Source organism: Pelmatolapia mariae, linkage group LG10_11 (assembly GCF_036321145.2).
Source record: "Pelmatolapia mariae isolate MD_Pm_ZW linkage group LG10_11, Pm_UMD_F_2, whole genome shotgun sequence".
In the NCBI taxonomy this organism is placed as follows: domain Eukaryota; kingdom Metazoa; phylum Chordata; class Actinopteri; order Cichliformes; family Cichlidae; genus Pelmatolapia; species Pelmatolapia mariae.
Window position 1 is genome coordinate 55,705,491 of NC_086236.1, and position 15,311 is coordinate 55,720,801.

At 39.1% G+C, this 15,311-nt stretch overlaps 1 protein-coding gene across 2 annotated transcripts in view; it reads left to right on the forward strand.

Annotated features, from left to right (window-relative positions):
• The first annotated feature begins 306 nt into the window (after positions 1–306).
• Positions 307–15,311, forward strand: part of si:dkey-12j5.1 (uncharacterized) — a 28,160-nt gene continuing 13,155 nt past the window's right edge. The window contains exons 1-9 of one of the 2 annotated variants that reach the window (XM_063486461.1): positions 307–484; positions 632–744; positions 865–1,011; positions 1,125–1,277; positions 2,336–2,445; positions 2,556–2,679; positions 3,736–3,828; positions 4,508–4,576; positions 10,148–10,201. In XM_063486461.1, coding sequence (XP_063342531.1) covers positions 418–484; positions 632–744; positions 865–1,011; positions 1,125–1,277; positions 2,336–2,445; positions 2,556–2,679; positions 3,736–3,828; positions 4,508–4,576; positions 10,148–10,201 — 930 coding nt within the window. In that variant the 5' untranslated portion in view covers positions 307–417. The remainder of the gene's footprint in view (positions 485–631; positions 745–864; positions 1,012–1,124; positions 1,278–2,335; positions 2,446–2,555; positions 2,680–3,735; positions 3,829–4,507; positions 4,577–10,147; positions 10,202–15,311) is intronic. The other variant, XM_063486463.1, reaches the window with a different exon arrangement.

Genomic DNA, 15,311 nt, shown 5'->3' on the forward strand with positions numbered 1-15,311 from the left:
GCGTTGCCTCAATAGTCCACAGACTTGTCAATCATATTAAAGAACCCCGCCCATAAATGGAAAGTCGTTTAACTGATCTAAAGCTCTCCTTAGCAACTTGGAGAAAGAAAAATATCATTATTAAAGTCTCGGAAATCTTCTCAATTAAATAATATTTTTTAAATAAACGGACTCATACCTACAGGCAAATAAAATATCCTCGTTCAGCGTTTCATTTTACCAGCTTTAGTCAGGACCTTTGCTTTTTTTTGGCCGCTACCCCTCTCCGTAGGAGCAATAGAGTCACCATCCGGCGCATGTGCATTGTATACTTTAAGCTAAGTTTAACTTGCTGTCCACGCGTTTAGAGTCTCACTTTGGGAAAAGTGGGGTTTGAGCCCAGGGATTTTAGAAATATACGACGCGTTTTTCTTCAGAATGGGTGGTCAAGCTAAGGGTAAAAAGAAAAATAAACCGAAGAGGAAAGATAACCGTCCAAACAGGGGTGAGTTCACTGGTTTATCATTTGATTTACTGTGTATAACGTCAAATTCGTACACGCAATGTTTATAGAAAGGAAGGACTGTTATGTTTTGTTTTGAGTGTAGCTCTAATAAGAACTATTGTTACACGTGCACTTGTGACATCTCAGCAGATGGAGGATTTGTTGGTTTATCACCTCAAGAAAGGATGAAGGTAAGAATGCAAGAAAAAGCCAAGAAGAAGACAGCGGAGAGGTACTCAGTACAGCAACTCCTACAGAAGGTAACGTTTACTACATATCCACAACAAAGGCAGGACCCAAATATGCCATTGCCTTAATATCCTTTTATTCTTTAAATTCTAATCAGCTACTGAGCTTTCCTTATGTGCTGTGGTGTACAGACTGAAGAATGCATGGACAGTTTTGACTTTGAAATGGCCAGCCTTTTCTGTCAAAGAGCCCTGGATGTGGAGCCCACCAACCTGCAAGTTCTAGACATGCTGGGACACATTTCCTCTGAATTAGGAGACACACAGAAAGCTAAAGAAATATCCTTTCTCGCTGCTTATGTCCATAATTTTGTAATTTCACTACACTGCCGTGATAATTTCATTCTACTCTAATGCAGTGATTGTTGTGGCTTCCTTGACTCCCCTCTCACGTATTTCTACGTGCTGTGGAGCTTAGCCCAGATGTTGGCCACAGTAAGTACATGTACCTGGGACAAATCCACACCTGCCGGGAGGCTGTGGACTACTATACCAAAGGCATACAAGTCCTACTGAATACATTGGAGAAACAAGGAACAACAACAGTAAGTGATTACACATAGGAATACCCCTCTCTGTTTCTCTGGTTATGGAAAGTGAACTAGATGTCATGACTTTGTGTTCAAGGCTCCTGATTTTTTTTCATTTTCACAAGAGGGTGCTATTGGACAATGCATGTCTTAGTGACATGCATTGTTATGACAGATTTATGTCAAACCTATAAGCATCCTATTGTTTAACTGTTACTCCAGACCTGTATTACATTAATTACAGATATTTACAAAACACTTTATTGACACTACAATGCACTAAAAACTATGAACTGTGAACTCAACTTTGAAACAAAACAAATTTTACACCGAAAATGTGAAAGAGTAAAATGGTAGTTTTGGAAATGGTTAGAGGATGGTAGTTTTACAACTTGTGTCTTTCCCCCCCTCAAATATAGTTATTTATTTAAAAAAGAAAATATTGCTCATTAAGTTTTTCGCGTAAGCAAAGATAAAATGTTTTCTCATTTAGAGGACATAATAATGTGCCATGCATTACAATGTTAACATTAAATTAGAACAAATGGAAGGAAAATAGAATAGAAGAATGAAGTTAAAAATGTTAGGATACATTGTATTAATTGCAAATGTATTAATCTGTCAGTTTTACATTCACTTATTCAATATTCTTGTTGTTTAACTTTGTGACACCATGTTTATTAATATCATTGTGAGGTCTCCTTATTACTCTCATTCAGATGTCTTAAATATATTAGCTAGAAGTGTCACTTCTAGCTAGATAAGTGTGTCAGTACTCAATAACTGTGACAATGAGTCAACACGAACAGAGCAATGACTCTGAAAGTAAATTGGATAAATTTAATTTACGCAGTTTGCAACTCTGATGTTACTGCTTCCTTCCTGCTGTGACATGTTAATATGATTTCAGAGGAAGAGGCTTATTCAGATGGTGTCCCTTTTTATTCTGATCATTTCAAAAAGAAAACCTGTCTTAGATTCTGTTTCATATAAGTCTCTTTCAGTCTCTTTTGATTTGTAATGAATAATATGAACTTTAGAAACTAAAGAAGTCTGCCCTTTGATTCATGCAGGCTCTGGCTGGAGCTGCTGCCCCACCAGATGAGGACCCCAAACTCCCCACAGAGAAGGATGTTAGTGTAGCCTACTGCTCCATCGCTGAGATTTACTTAACAGACCTCTGGTACTGGAGCACACAGAGTTATGCACTTGACACTGATAGGCCTGCCTTTGGTAATATTTTGAGATTTTCTTTTTCTGTGTGTGTGTGTGTGTGTGTGTGTGTGTATGTAGCATGGAGGAGGGGGCTGCCGACAAGTGCAGAGAGTTCATAGAGAAAGCATTACAGTATCACCATGACAACCCAGAGGCTCTACAGCTTATGGCCAGTTACCTGTTCAGTACAGAGAGAAACCAGGTCAGTCCTCTCTTTCTCTCTCTCTCTCACTCACACACGCACCACACACACACACACACACACACACACAGGCACGCACACACACTTGAGATGAGTTATCGCCACATTAAAGCGGGAATCTGCTGAGTTAATTATTCTGAGCAAATTGAATCGTATGCGATTAATCAGCAGATGGACAGGTCATGCCGATAGGAATGTTAATTACTGGGCGGATCATTAAGGTCATGCAGTCATCTGCTAAAAAGAGAAAAGATCAGGGAAAAGCATATTGGACTAAATTTAGAAAAAATTCCACAGGACCTTTTGAGTGTAACATTTGACAGTGAGTTTAGAACAGTATCCTAAATAAACTTTCTGTATTTTTACATTACATGTATATTTGTACATGCGGGAGACATTGCTAAATGAAGAGCATCTTAAACCACTGTTAATAGAAGGCATTCAAGGCAAAGGCTTTTTTGAAAGTATTTAAACATGTTTATTGTTTACTTGAAATGTAATCTAATTGAAATATGACCTTAAATTACCATGTGGAAGTATTTGTTGGCAGTGCTGTCTGCCTCAATCATCCTCAGCATTCACTGATGATACAACAAACAACATTCAGTTCACCTACCACTGTTTTTTTGCAAGCTATATGTAATGGGTATTTTCAAACCTCTGTACTGTCTCTCTGTACTCTCCATGCACTCGTATCACCAAACTGAGCAGTGAAGGATCTGTAATACTACCTGTAAGCTGTAGGGGTCAGGCTGGTTCCAGTCTCACTTCACACCTTTCCACATCCTGTGACAAAGTCTCTTTTTTTGGAATTTTTTCTAAGAAACAAGAAAAAATAAATTGTTCCCAAATTAATCCAGGGGTTCTTGGTTTCTGTAGAAAATCCAATAGCTAGTCTGTGGAAGTAAATTATACAGTGGGATTAGTCTGTAGGAACTGATTTGTGTGAAGAGTGCATTCTCCAGTTACTCTTGTATATACATTTGCATAAGAAATGAAATGTCTATTTTTTTTAATAAAGCTTTTTATATTTATATGCTCTTTTTCTGTGTTCAGGAAGGCAAAGATTACCTGTTGAAGAGTGTTGGAATGTGGCTACCTGTGCTAAAACAGAGAGCAGCTTCGTCCAGCACAGGGGAAGACATTCAGGTAGGCTGTAGCTGTGGGCTGGTATTTGTCTCACTTCCACCAGCCCCAGTAAGATCCCAGTTTATTTATAAAGCCCCTTTAACTAACAAGATTTTCACAGCATGCTATGCGGTATGCGCAAATATAAGGACAGCTGTACAAATTTAAAAAAAAAAAACAAGTAAGAGATGAAGAGGGAATGATAGAAGATGAAAGGTGGAACACAGACTTCACAAACCTGTATGCATTTGTGTTAGAGTGCGCAGAGAGAAAGAAAATAATAAATTCAACACCAAGAAGGGTTTTAAAGTATAAACAAGCAAAGTACAACATGGAATTTGATAAAGGAAAAATGGCTATAATGTCAAAGCTGGATGGGCTTTGAATAGCTCCAAATAAATTTCAGATTCAAATAATAAAAAAAGTGATGTAAGAGGGTTTGTGTGATGATTTGATACAATAATCCCAGTGACACCACTCTTATGACTCTTATCTTCGGGAGCAGGTTGATGTGAACACAGCCTGCTGACACTTTGGCTGTGATTAACAGCCACATAGCTGCAAAACGTTTTGTACCTTGAAATTGGATTGTGTTATTATCAGACAAAGGAAGAACTATGTTTGTGGATGCCTGTGAAAGCACTCACTGCAGATTTGGTTGTATTGTCCTTTTTTGTTCTTCTTTCTTTCTCTCCTTCAGAATGAGATCCCTCCGTATGAGTCTCGCATCACCACAGCCAAACTGCTCATTGAGTCAGAGGAGTACGAGGTAAAATGTTTGCTGTGTCGTGCTCGTACACTCCCTTGTTGTTGTTGGTCTGTGTTTGTTTCGTGGTGGGAGGGCAGCCTGGCATTTTTTGCGTGTGCGCACATCTTTGTGTTTGTATGCTTTCCTTTCTGGTGAATAGCACTGAAGGTGGGAAGGCCATGCCTGGTCTTTATCCCCTCTGGAGTTTAGTGTCAATAATTGAAGAGTGGTATTTACAAAAAGGGATAGGGCTAAAGGGGGCACACAAGGGTGGAGGGATTGGGAGGAAGAGTAAAATTTAAAAAAAAAAAAAAAAAATTGAAGCTGTGGTCTGATGAATTGTGGCCATATCTCGAAACAGCATACTTCTCTACTAAATCACTCAAGAATTTCTGGTATTAATGGCCTTGATTTCAGTGGCTCACTGCCTTCAGTTCAGTGCTAAAACTCCTAACGCTGTCATTAACGCTTCAAGTCATTTTCGGTGATTACCGCCACACCAACAGCAGTTTAGCTACTTTCTATTGCGATCCAATGATTAATTTTCAGTCACTCTTGTTGGGTGGTTTATGGTTATTACTTACGGGAAATGAGAACAGTGTCCTTCCCCCCTCCCCCTTTTTTTTTTCTCCTCTTCCCTCTGCTCACACCCAAATGGCTCAGCTGCAGTTATATCTTGGGTGCATGTGTGCGGGAGATGGGCTGTCAGGTGTATCAGTAAAATGACAACGTCTCGGTCCACAGTTTCTGACATGTCGTTTGTCTTCATCCTGCTGTTGGTGTCATGAAGCCCGAACCACAAACCGCACCCATTCCTACTGCTTTATAACGTCAAATATTTTGCCATGTGCTCAAGTATGTGTACACACGCACACGCACATGCACACACACACACACACACACACACACGTTAAGGGCTATTTGGAGTTTCTGGCGATTGCATTTAAGGGTGAAAGTAGAGTAAAAGCAAACAATTTTCTGTCTGTCTCTCCCAGCCTGGGATTTGGGACTTGGATTTGATAGAAACATCCTCTCAGCTCTTTGCTTCTGGTACTTCTCTGTCACACATACTCACACACACATTCTCTCACTTTCACATTTAGCATCTCTCACTTAGAAGGATCTATGCACAGTTTTATGCTCTTTGTATATTTTGCGTAAAGTTGTTTACTTCCAGTAGAGCTATTAGTTGGAAGGCTGTCTTTCGAAAATGGTGCCAGAATATGACCAATTGTCTCTTTCTCCCCATTGAATAATTTGTTTGGTCCCCAAAGCTGGGCCAAGGCTTTCAAATTTGCATTAATATATTTGCCAACCCCCCCCCTCCCCCCCAAACATATTAAATAATTTTTTTTGTTTGTTTGTTTTCTGTAACTGCGTACAGCCACTTCTAGTAAATAAATGTTAATTTTAGAATGGCACAAGGCGTAGAGGTACTACCATGTTCTTTGGCAGAAACTCCATCTCATGGTCTTTGTCTGTACTTTTCTGTTATGTGGATTGAATTCAAATTAACTAGGCCACAATAAGGCAGTGTTAGTGTGGTTATTATAGTGCATAGTGGTGGGAGATAGAAGTTTACTCAAAGAGTGGAGACTTCCCCAAAAGTCTCCACTGTCTGGTCTTATTTTCCACCCCAAAAATTCAGATCAGCACCAAAATTGAGCGGGTTCTTTCTTTGCCTTATGCTCTATCTCCCTCCACCAATTCTCATCAAAATGAGAAAGATTTTGCTGAAAAACACTGGGCAGATGTTTTCAAGACAAACTGTCTTTAGTGGGTAGACACTGTCACATCTCTTGGGCACACTTTACTAGGTGATAGACCCGTCTCCCCACTTTTTTTTGAAGATTTGCCACAGTTAGATTTAATTAAAACTCATGGTTTTCTTATGAGGGTAGTTGGTTGTCATTAAAAAGCCTCAGCAATGATAATGTCAAACTCAGAGCATGTGCAAATATTACAGTTTATTTATTTTTAAAATACGTAGTTATCTTTTATAATAAAAATGTTGTCAAGACTGTGGCTTTCAGTTGTTTTTTGGAGGAAATCTTTAAAAATAAAAAACCTTTGCCACATGAAAAGCTGAATGTGATAGTAAATTCGACTGAGAAAGGGATAAGAGCATGAAAACCATGACATAGGCTGGTTGTACTTGTGCTCCATTGTGCGATTGTCTTGTTTACTTTAAAAAATGTGATAGAAAACATTCCAAACACACTGTGTTAATAAATTCGTGAAAACATCAGTTTCACAATTGCTGCTCTTCTGTTCAGTCAACTGTTTCTGCAAAACATGGATCTGTGCCACTTAAATTAGAAGAGGAGAAAAAAAGTCACCAAAAAGGCTTTTGCGAGTCTTTTTTTCTCCCTCTTTTGATTAGTTGAATACATGCCAAGTTTGTTTGTGATTTCCAGAATGGAAATAGATTAAGAGCGCATGAGGGTGCTTGAAAGCAAAAGAAGTGAGACAAACATGTTGGTTTTATTGTCAAATATCCCCATATTTGTGAGAGCGCTTGCAGTGCTTAAACAGGTTTGTTATTGGTTTGATTGATGGAAAATTAATTGGGTTTTCATTTGGTTTTAGTCATTTGTCTTCATTAATATTTGGTTCCAGCGTTTAATATGGGATACTTTGCTGCTGTTAAAAATCTTTAATCTGAATATATCTGATATTTTCAAGCAGTTTGAAGACCATGTTGTCTGACGTTTCCTGATATTTTATAGAATAAACTTTGGGTGTCATAAGTGGTTGTTTGAGTTACTGTTGTCTTTTTATCAGCTTGAGGCAGTTTGACTATTCTCTTCTGATCTCTGATATCTCATCAACAAGAGAACTGCAACTCACTGGATATTTTCCTTTATCGGAGCATTGTCTGTAGCCTAGACACATTTGTGTAGGAAAATCCCAGTAGTTCAACAGTTTGTGCAATGCATCTGGCACCAACAACCAAACATTACAAGTCACTTAAATCACCTTTCTTCTCCATTCTGATGCACAGTCTGTAGCCTCAATGCATATCATTGGCTGATTAGATATTTGCATTAACTAGCAGTTGAACAGGTGTGCCTAATAAAGTGGCTAGTGAATGATGTATTTTATAGTCTCGATTTAAAAAAACAAAAAACAGCGTGGTAACAGCGTTTTCCCGACTGTAATGCACGCACAAACATTACCGTGATCACCCATCACAACCACTGATTCACTTGCCACACAGCAGACAGACAGACAGACAGGCACCCTCCCCTGACAGCCATTCAAGTGTCTCTTAGCTGAGGCGTCGCAGAAGCTGATGGGTAGTTACGCACCTTGTCATTGTCACTCTTCTTTGGCTGTATTTTATTTATTGAATGTTTCTGTTCTTATATTTAGTTCACAATGTACAGCTTGTACTTTCCTATATTGCTTGCAAGTACAGTTAGCAGTGACATCCCCAGGATTTATTTACTTAAGTCTCGATGTCCCTGTTTACGTGCGTGTGCGTGTATGTGTGTGAGATATAGCTTGCCCTTGCTTGTAAAGTGATTTGTCTTTCTCCTGTCTCTGCTGTGCGCTCCAGTAAAATGATTCTGTTAAACAAAATTGCCTGAAGATTACACAAACGCAGAAATGAATACATGAGCGCGCACACACACACATACACTGTGCACATGCCCACGATGGACATTATAAATGAGTTCCTCCACAGAATGCAGGTTTTTTTTTCTTTTGGTCCCTTCCTCAGTTCTTAAAATAAGGAGGACAACATGTATGTATTGTCTTGCATGTGTTATTGGTTGTGTGTCTCTGTAGCGCACTGTTGTTTTTCTTGAACCACTTTTGCAATGTTTATTAAGATTTTTTTTAACCTCTCGTCCAATTTTCTGCCTCCCCCCCCCTTTGTAGTACAGCCTCTTTTTCTCCTTATCTTCATGGGAATATTAATCTTGTTGTTGTTTAGAGCATGAAGCGGCCTAAGAATCTCTGAATCTTTAATCACTCGCCCCTGGGCTGACCGGTGTAGTTAGGAAGATGTGCAGTTGGAGACGATATAATGGTTATCATTGCTCACTTATCCTGGCTCCCAGATATCTCTTGTTCTATTTTTGTAGCTCCAAAACTGCCTGTTCTATCACTTGTTTAATACCCAAGCAGATCTTTTCTCCTATCTTTTATATCTAGTGCTTTGGCTCGATTTACTGTGTTTGAACGTGTGTGTGTGTGTGTGTGTGTGTGTGTGTGTGTGTGTGTGCAGCTTGTGTGTCTGTCACTTTGTAGTGATACAGTGAAAGTAGATAGTAGATCATTCTGAAGCTGGACATGAATCCATTCATCATCGGCTGGGATTAGATGTTTTTGTTTGTGTATTTTTAATCAGTCATTAATTAATTAAGGACAATGGTATTTCAGCTGATAATTGGTCTGGCAATCAATCAACTGACTCCCTGACATGCATATTTGCACAATCTTAATGAGATACTCTCAATTAACCTGACTCCCCTTACTCTATGCAGCCAACAGACCTCTTTATCGCCACCGGAACCGCATAGACTTAATGAAAGGAGCAGAGAACTCCAGCGAGCAGGGGGGGGGGGAAATTAGGAAGCTCTCCAGCTAATAAGACTCCCTTAACAAGAAACAAGTGCTGCTTGTTGTGCTCATTGTTGTGTGCAGGCTTTTTGTACTGTGTGACTGTAAAGTGGTGTGTGTGTGTGTGTGTGTGTGTGAATGCACAGGTCCGTGCGTGTCTTTTATTCTTGCCCTTCACCACGGGTGATTGGCTAACAGTCGCCTCCAACCTGAAGTAGACAAAAATCAATATATCATCACCTGGGGCCTCACACACAAACACACGCACACACATATACCACAACCACAGGTTCCACAAGGAGGGAGACAGAGCAAAACAAACACCCAGCCTACTTTAGTCAAGGTCTGATTTCTGTAATGGAAACTTCCCACAGAAACTGACCCAGACAGTGCTGTGACAAAGGTCACCTAACATTAAACCCCTTTGAGACCTCACACCGCCTCCGCAGGACACTACAGGGAGGAAATCAGACAAATGCTTTAGAGGAAGGGGAATATGGGCTCTGGGTCTGGTTGGTCTTTAGGTTTATCGTGTATCCTAAGGAGTGGACGGGGTTACTATGAATATATGGTATTGACTGCTCTGGTCTTTCCCTGCTGCTCGTCTCTAATAAAGACAAAATGCTGGGAAAAAAGGGAATGGTAGACGGTGGCTAAAGTGACTATCGACTGTGTGATAAGTACTTGTAAGTGTATCTATTGACGATCATGTCTGTTGTCTTGTTGGTATTGACGGTGCTGTGTATGGGTTGCTGACCTGTTCGATGCTTATCAGACCCTCTGATCCATCTGATTGATTGGGCTGACTGGAAGATGTGCTAGATTGTGTGCAACAATATTGTCTTTACCTTTATGCATGTTGGTTTGTGAGTCAAACCTGAGAATAGAGGGAGTACTGATGAATTTCTACAGACTAAAATGAGTGTAGTATGATTGTTGTTTGTAATTTTAATACATTTTTAAAAATGGTAAGTATCTGTATCAGTCTATTAAAGTTCTGTTTGTCTCTCTTTAAATTAGATGGCAGTAGATGTGTTGGAGAGTCTACTAGAAGAGGATGACGAAGTTGTCCAGGTAAGCGATGAAGTCCTGTTCCGGCTGTTCCTCTCTGTTTAAATTTTAGGGTAATTTAAGGTCATTTTGGGTTTTGATTCTACTTTTCATTGTAATTATTTCTCTCTCTGAACTGAAATTTAGCGTTTTGCTTAAATGCATGTTTTCTCTTTTGTTATGGGGTCTTTTCAACCGGTCGTGGCAGATAGCTGCCCATCCCTTAACCTGGTTCTGCGGGATGTTTTTTACTGATAAAAGGGAGTTTTTCCTTCCTACTGTCGCCAAAGTGCTTACCCATGTGATTGTTGGTGTCTTCTCTGTATTTTTGTAGGGTCTTTACCTTACAATATAAAGCACCTTTAGGCAACTGTTGTTGTGATTTTGGCATTATATAAATACAACTGATTTGAATAGAAAGTTGTGAGCACATTTTTCTTGTTTCCAGGTTGCTTACCAGCTTTGGTTGTAGAAAGGATAACATTATCGCAGATTTTTAGGCAGGATTAACTTCATAAGCTACCAAACTGTTGGAGGTGTGATCAAAAAGTGTCACAAAAACTTGCCTGATTTTAAAATGTGCCTTAAATGTGAGACTAGCTAATCTTCTTCGTTATGTCAAGACAGCTTCTAGAATGGCATTAATTTTAGATCAAGTCCTGTTCTGAGCTGTTACTCTGTGATTTCAGCTTCTGCAAACAGCAAAATTCAGTTGCAAACAGCTTCAGATTTTTTTGGTTATACCTTTTGTGTACCTATGTACAAGCTTGCAAACAGCAGAAACAGTGTTGTATGGATCAAAGTGTGGATGTGATTGATACATCTGTAAGTAATCCTGCAGAGATAACTGAACTCACGTATTCACTCGAACGTCTTTTAAAATTGGCAGATGTGAAAAACTTGATTTCAGTTTGACCATGGAATACAACCAAAAATACCTGCCATTCTACTAGTTTACCTGTCATAATACTGGTCCTTCAATCAAGAAATCGATCCATGAACACGGTGCCAGGCAAAGTGGGGAAAGAAAGCAGCTGAGTCTGAATTTCAGGGTAGTCTGTCCAGACTAACTTTGGCTATTCTTAATCTTAATCCTGAAACACCCATTTTAAAACTTTTTTTTTTTTTTTTTTAATATTTTGTTTCCAATGAGCCAAACTGTTTGTAAATTTTTTAACATGGTCTAGAGCTATAGTTCTCCAGGCTTTCTTGTGCTCTTTCAAAATTGTTCTTTGGAGATTGGCTACTTTTTCACTCATTTTCGTTTGTTACACTACTTATGAATCATTCAAGCATAAAAAAAAGCCACTTTACTCAAGGAAAGATCCAGTGTTGTGTATACATATAACAGACAACTTGGCAAACAACCAATTTTAAATTGTTTCCGTAGGCACTTTATTACTAACAGTCTGTCACAAAAACACATAATTTGTTCCCCTTTCTTTTGTCGAATCTATGAAAAATAACAAAGATAACGCAGTTTGACAGGCATAACATACAATTTTTACAACAGCAAGGTGATTCACAAGAGATATTAGCTGAAAAACATTCTCGATATGGTGCGTAGTGTGTCCTTAGAAAATTAAGGAAGCTGGACAAGTAGAATGCAAAGAAAGACAACAAAAGGACTAAAAAAAAAGTACCTGCAGGAAATGAACAGCATCTGAAAGTCAAGTGATTTAGAAATAAAAAATAAGCAAACATTAAGGACCCGACAAACAAATATTAAAGGTTGATAAAGGTGGTCATACCAAATATTGACTTTCAAGCTTGTTAGAATTGCGCAAACTCTGTTTTTGCCTTGTATACAGGATTTCCATGTGTGTTTGCATATGTGTCAATAAGTCACTGCATTTGTTACCCATTTTCCTAGCAAATATCTAAAAAATGATTAGAGTGCTTGTGAGTTTTGCACTCTACTGTATGTGTGCGATAATATTTGATGTCATTTTTGAGTCCAGTTCATAAGATGTTTATATACAGTCATTGGTCCTCTTGCATACAGTCTTTTTATAATACAGTAGAAACTGGGTAGGTATAAAGCAAAAGCAACTCTTTTTTTCATTTCAGTGGGAAGGAAAACATCTCAGTTTATATGCTTAGACTGTATATTAAAAAAATGAATGTAGACTCCAGGTTCGCAAAATGAATGACTTTTGTAAATTTTGGACTCTATGATAAAGCAGGTTTGGGTGAGCGTATCTTGTGTTGGCTATAGTAAGAGCTTGTCACATTCACTTTCAAGATGCGAAGAGTGCAATGACCAAAATGCTCACCTCAAGGCTTCAAGACAGAAATACAGTAATCTTTGGATGACGTCATAGCGGTTACATCTAGAGCTTAGTTCCTTCTGCTGAGCTCTGTGTACTCCCTACATTTGCATTGCTTTATCTCAGCACTTATGTGCTCACACATAGAGTCTGGCGCTGAACTTATTAGAGTGAATTGCAGTATTTTTCTGTGCTTTAGTATGAGCTCTGTGCTGTCAGTGTGCTCAAAATCCCCACTGTCGCTGCAATAGAAAGCGAAGGTGTGCCACTAAGTGTCAGACAGAAAAGCACGGTCGTGTCTCTCTTTCTCTCTCTCTTTCCCCCACTCCCCCTCAGGCTCAGCCTCCCACACACCCCTCAGCTGACAGATTGAGAGCAGTCATCAGGGGGCTGAACTTTTAAACTCACTTCAGAGACGCACTGCTGTGACACTCAATTTGAGCATGCCCACAGCCAATCAAATATTGGTACTGTCACCAGTTCTGGTGGTCAGAAAGTGTATCGTCTGATCACAACATGGGTACATTGCTAGAGTCATATCTGTGATGTCAGAAATGTATGACAGACACATTTAAAAGCATTATATTCTCTCTCTCCCTTTCTTTCACCTCTTTGTCTTACTTTTTCTCTTATTTCTCTCTTAAGTGCAGCAGATAAGAGGTTAGCGCTCTACTCCTTCTTCTTTCTCTTGCATATCTCAAAGTTGGAACCTTACTTATATAACGTTAAGTCTGCAAAAACAAGTGAGCTACTTTCTTGCAAATCTTGTTTCAAAGGTATTCTGTTGATTCATGATGCTTTTGTTCTTCCTTCAGTAGCACCATATGGAAACTGAGATGCGCCTTCACTTTGAAATTACAATAGTCCCAGCGATTTGATTGACAGACACAAAATGTATTTTATTACGTGTGCCTCGGTCTGGGGTTGGAGTAGGACACAGTGGATTCTCTGAAGTTCTTAATTAGCAAACTTTCACATGTTTTAATTCTGAGTGCAGATGCTCAGGCAGACTATACTACAGAAGCAAATATTTCACAGTGGACCATCTGCACAGAATTTCCTAGCATTGTTCTGAGTGTTTAAAGACGGGCTTCTTATTTCTGAAGTTAAAATTTTGAATTTAAGTGACCCAATTACACTGTCTCACTTGAATTTACACATTTTATTCTAACTTCTGCATTCAGGGAAATGTTTTAGTGATAAAAATGTCGTACCGCTGGGCCTGCAACAACACTACATTTATCCAGTGCTGCTGTTGTTCTGATAAGTATGGCTGCAGGGGGTAGCCTCCCACTCAGCATGCTGAGTGGCAATTCTGAATTCAGTGTGCCATGCCTTGATGTGTTTGTTAGCTAAATGGTTGATTTGGCAGGGGCGCTGGTCCCTACTGCCTCTGCTCTCAGTGAATAATGAATAAAGCTAATATTTGTGTCTTGATGCTTGAAGAACAGTGGGTGGGTGATCTTTGGCCTATGATGAGAGGGGATCTCACACCTCCAAGTTCACTGAGAGTTGAACATGAGAGTGTTTAGAGGTAGAGGATGAAGCATAAGTCAGTGTTTGAGATTATGCAGAGGCAAAAATGTGTTATTGTGAAAAAGAAAGAAAATTAGGTGCTTTGGTGTCTTACAGCAAAGTAACTTACAGTTAAAAATATCATTCCCTTTTTGAACTCTGTGGAGCAAATGATCTATTTTAAAAATATTGCTCTAGGTTTTTTTTTGATATATATTCAGCTAAGACAAGTCTTAGTGAACTGATTCTAATACTGTGACTTTGCTAGGTACACCTTTTCAGCTGCTCATTAACAGAAATATCTTATCAGCCAGTCATGTGGCCACAGCTTAATGGATTTAGACATGTAGACACGGTCAAGACATGACCTGCAGTTCTCTGGATGAAAATACCTTGTTGATGCCAGAACTCAGAGGAGAATTGCCACACTGCTTCGAGCTGATTGGAAGGCAATAATAACTCAAATACCCACTCATTATTCCAGAGGTATGGAAAAGAACATCCCTGAATGCTCTTCACTGAAGCAGATGGGCTACAGTAGCAGAAGACCACACCAGCTGCTCAGCTAAGAACAGAAACCTGAGGCTACAATTTGCAGCAGCAAAGTTGGACAACTGAAGATTGGAAAAATGTTGCCCGGTCTGATGAGTCTCGATTTGTGCTGTGACCTTTAGATCGTAAGTCAGAATTTGGTGTAAACAACATGAAACCACTGATCCATCCTGCCTGGTATCAACAGTTCAGGCTGCTGGTGAGGGTTTAATGATTTTGGGGTATATTTTCTAGGCACACTTCAGCACCTTAGTACCAACTGAGTATCCTTTAAATGTCACAGTTTGCTTCCACCAGGATATAGTGGTGTGACGTGAACAGTGACGTACAGTTCACTGTGCTCCAATTGCCTCCTAAGTATCCATATCTCAATCCAGTAAACCACCTTTGGGATGTGGTGGAAAATTAGATTTTCATCATGGATGTGCAGCTGACAAATCTGGAGCAACTGTGTTATCCTATCATGTCGATATGGACCAAAAATCTCTTGAGGAATGTTTCCAGCATGGTGTTGAATCTGTGCAGCAAAGTTCTGAAGGCAGAAGTGGAGTAACATAGTAGCAGCAAGGTGTACTTAATAAACTGTCTGGTGTATATTGTACAAAAACTCAGATTCATGAATGATAAAATATTGTTTTAGCATATAAACTAATACTTCAAAACACAGTTTATTTAATCTGGTGTTGTGTCAAAAGATAAAAACATATTTTAAAGCACATATTTGAATATTCTCACATTGATAGTGAGCTAGTAATTCTCTGGTGGGCAAATCAAAAATCCACAATCACATTTATTGG